The sequence below is a fragment of the Jatropha curcas genome, chromosome 9 (genome assembly GCF_041381405.1).
Source record: "Jatropha curcas cultivar XTBG-Jc1 chromosome 9, XTBG_Jcur_1.0, whole genome shotgun sequence".
Classification (NCBI taxonomy): Eukaryota; Viridiplantae; Streptophyta; class Magnoliopsida; order Malpighiales; family Euphorbiaceae; genus Jatropha; species Jatropha curcas.
Genome location: NC_143159.1, coordinates 10,402,718 through 10,405,537, shown reverse-complemented (window position 1 = coordinate 10,405,537; position 2,820 = coordinate 10,402,718). Strand labels below are relative to the sequence as shown.

Genomic DNA, 2,820 nt, shown 5'->3' with positions numbered 1-2,820 from the left:
TATTGAACAATTTATATGCTTTATGGTTTTGGGAGTAACCAAGTAAAACTGCAGGTTGTGCTCTATGACCGAATTTTGTTTTGTGAGGGTTTATATTTGTTGCAAAACAAAGGCAACCAGTAGTTCTGAAATATGAGATATCAGGAGGTTTACCATTCAATTCCTCATAAGGAGACTTCCAATCTAAAACCATAGTAGGTATTCTATTTATAACATGAGTTGCTGACAATAGACATTCAGACCAGAAATTTTTAGGAAAATGACATTGGAACATAAATGCCCTTGCTATCTGTAACAAACTTCTATGTTTTCTCTCTACCACACCATTTTGTTGGGGAGTGTATATGTAAGATCTTTGATGCATTATACCCTTAGATTGAAATAATTCCCTACATTAAGTATTCAAGAACTCAATTCCATTGTCGGTTCTAACCTTTTGCACTTTAACTCCAAATTGTCTTTCAATTAACTGCAAGTAATGGCTTAAAACTGAACAAACTTGATGCTTAGTATTTATCATATACACCCATGTATACCTAGATTTATCTTCCACTATAGTTACCATGAATTTTGCTCCAGTTATAGATTGCACACCATAAGGACCCCACAGATCTATGTGTATTAATTGGAACAATTTTTCTGATTTTGTAACATTTGTAGGAAAAGAAACTCTTGATTGTTTAGAAATAGGACATATTGAGCATACAATGTCACACAATTCATCATGGTCAAGTACACCAGCATATTTCAATCTTTGATTAGAAATATGTCCTAGTCTAGAATGCCAAAGTTTAAACTTTTGTATTTTCCTACTGTTTTCAGTACAAGTAGCCATACATTTACTACTTACAATATCAAAAGACTTCTTATTCAGCAAATATAACCCATCTTGCTCATGACCAATAGCAATCTTCTCGTTACTCTGCAAATCTTGAAAAATAGAATAATTTGGTAAGGATTTAACTGCAATTTTATTTGTTTTTGTTAATGATGTTACTGAGATCAGATTACATTTGAAAGAAGGTATGTAAAGGACATTAGTCAAAATAATTCTGTCATTTAGCTTTATTGTTCCTATATAATGAACTAGTTTTATGGCTCCATCATGTAATTTGACAGATTTTGGCTTGGCTAATTTGTGTAATGTGTCAAAAAAAGAAATGTTATAGGTCATATGGTCAGTACACCCTGTGTCAATGATCCATTCACCTATGTTCTTATCATCAGTACCTTTAAAAACCTTGTTAGATGCAGTACCTGCAAAAGAAGAATTGTTCACATATACATTTTCATCAGTTACAGTCATCATCTGCTTGTCCTTCATGGCTATCATAACTTCTTGTTGAATGATCTTAGTGAGATTCTCACTCCATTCTACTATAGGTCCCTTTGAGTTTTCATTCTAGACATCAAAAGGAGTTTCTCCTACATTTTCAACCATATGAGCCTGTGACTGACCTTTCTTTTGCTTTAACTCATAATACCAATCAAGATATCCTATAATCTTGAAACATGTCTCCCTTGTATGGCCTTTGGTTCTACAATTGTCACAAAACTGGTTCTCCTTTCCAGTACTCTCTCTTCTCTTATAATTGTTCTTGCTATCCTTAAAATTGCTTTTATTGTAACCTGAATTACCCTGAGCAAGCATAATTGCAGAAGATTCACTAGATTCAACAGTAAAATGGTTCATTTCTCTTTGCTTCTCCACACGCAAGACCATTGAATAAGCTTTATTAACTGATGGCAAGGGATCCATGAGTAAAATTTGATTCCTCACGTGATCATAACTATCATTTAAGCCCATAAGAAATTGCATCAACCTTGCATCGTTCTCAAAATCCATAAAGAATTTTGCTGCACCGTAACCGCAAACAAGAAACGTCTTTAAACTAGCCAATTCATCCCACCTTTGTTTAAGTTTCGTGAAATACACTGTTATTGAGTAATTTCCTTAGCTAAAACTACAAATCTCCCTTGTGATCTGGTAAAGAAGAGGTCCATTACTATCACCATATCTTTGAAATAATTCATCCCAAAGTTCTTTGGCTGAATTTGAATATAGAAAAGCTTCAACGATATCTTTCGATATCGAGTTCAAAGGCCATGAAACTACCATACTGTCTGTTCTCATCCATCTCTCATACACAGGAGAATTAGAGTTAGGTTTCTCATACCTTCCATTAATGAAATCCAGCTTATTCTTCGCTCTAAGAGCTATAGTTATGGATTGATAGGTGATATTTTTATAGTATTTTTAATGTAATTTTTATTAAGATTTTTAGTATTTTAATTTATTTAAATTAGTTTTTATTTAATTTTATTATGTTTTTATTTAAAAGCTTCCTTGAAACACAACTCACTTGATCTTGAGAAAATTTGTAGGGTTTTGCAAGAAAAGGACAAAAATAAGGCAAAAACTAAATTAGCACAGCCTAGGGCGTGCCAATCAGCACGCCCGTGCTAAGAACAAGGCAAAACAAGCAAACAGTCAGAGGTGCGCACGCCCGTGCTACAATTGCGCCCGCCCGTGCTACAATTGCGCCCAGACTTTCAGAGCCTGGCACACCCCAAACCGTGCCAATCAGCACACTCGTGCCAAAGATAAAGAGCTTAAATTTAGTTAAAATTTGCCAACAAATTCCTACCAATTTCAAGAGCTAATCTTGGACAACTTTCTTCACATACAAATCAAGCCTTAATTTATGCATATGGAAGACATGATTGAGAGAAATTCAAGGCTTGATTGAGAACTTTATTCCATAAACAAGGTGGAATTTATTCCCTAAACAATGTAGAAGTTCTCTCCCAAGAAGTCTA

At 34.3% G+C, this 2,820-nt stretch overlaps 1 protein-coding gene across 1 annotated transcript; it reads right to left on the bottom strand.

Moving 5' to 3' along the window:
* Positions 1-1,402: 1,402 nt before the first annotated feature.
* Positions 1,403-2,119, bottom strand: LOC149493613 (uncharacterized). Its single transcript, XM_089726285.1, has 2 exons — positions 1,969-2,119; positions 1,403-1,857 (listed from the first exon to the last, which is right to left on the bottom strand). The coding sequence occupies exons 1-2, from the start codon at positions 2,117-2,119 to the stop codon at positions 1,403-1,405; spliced, it is 606 nt and encodes a 201-aa protein (XP_089582411.1).
* Positions 2,120-2,820: the final 701 nt, after the last annotated feature.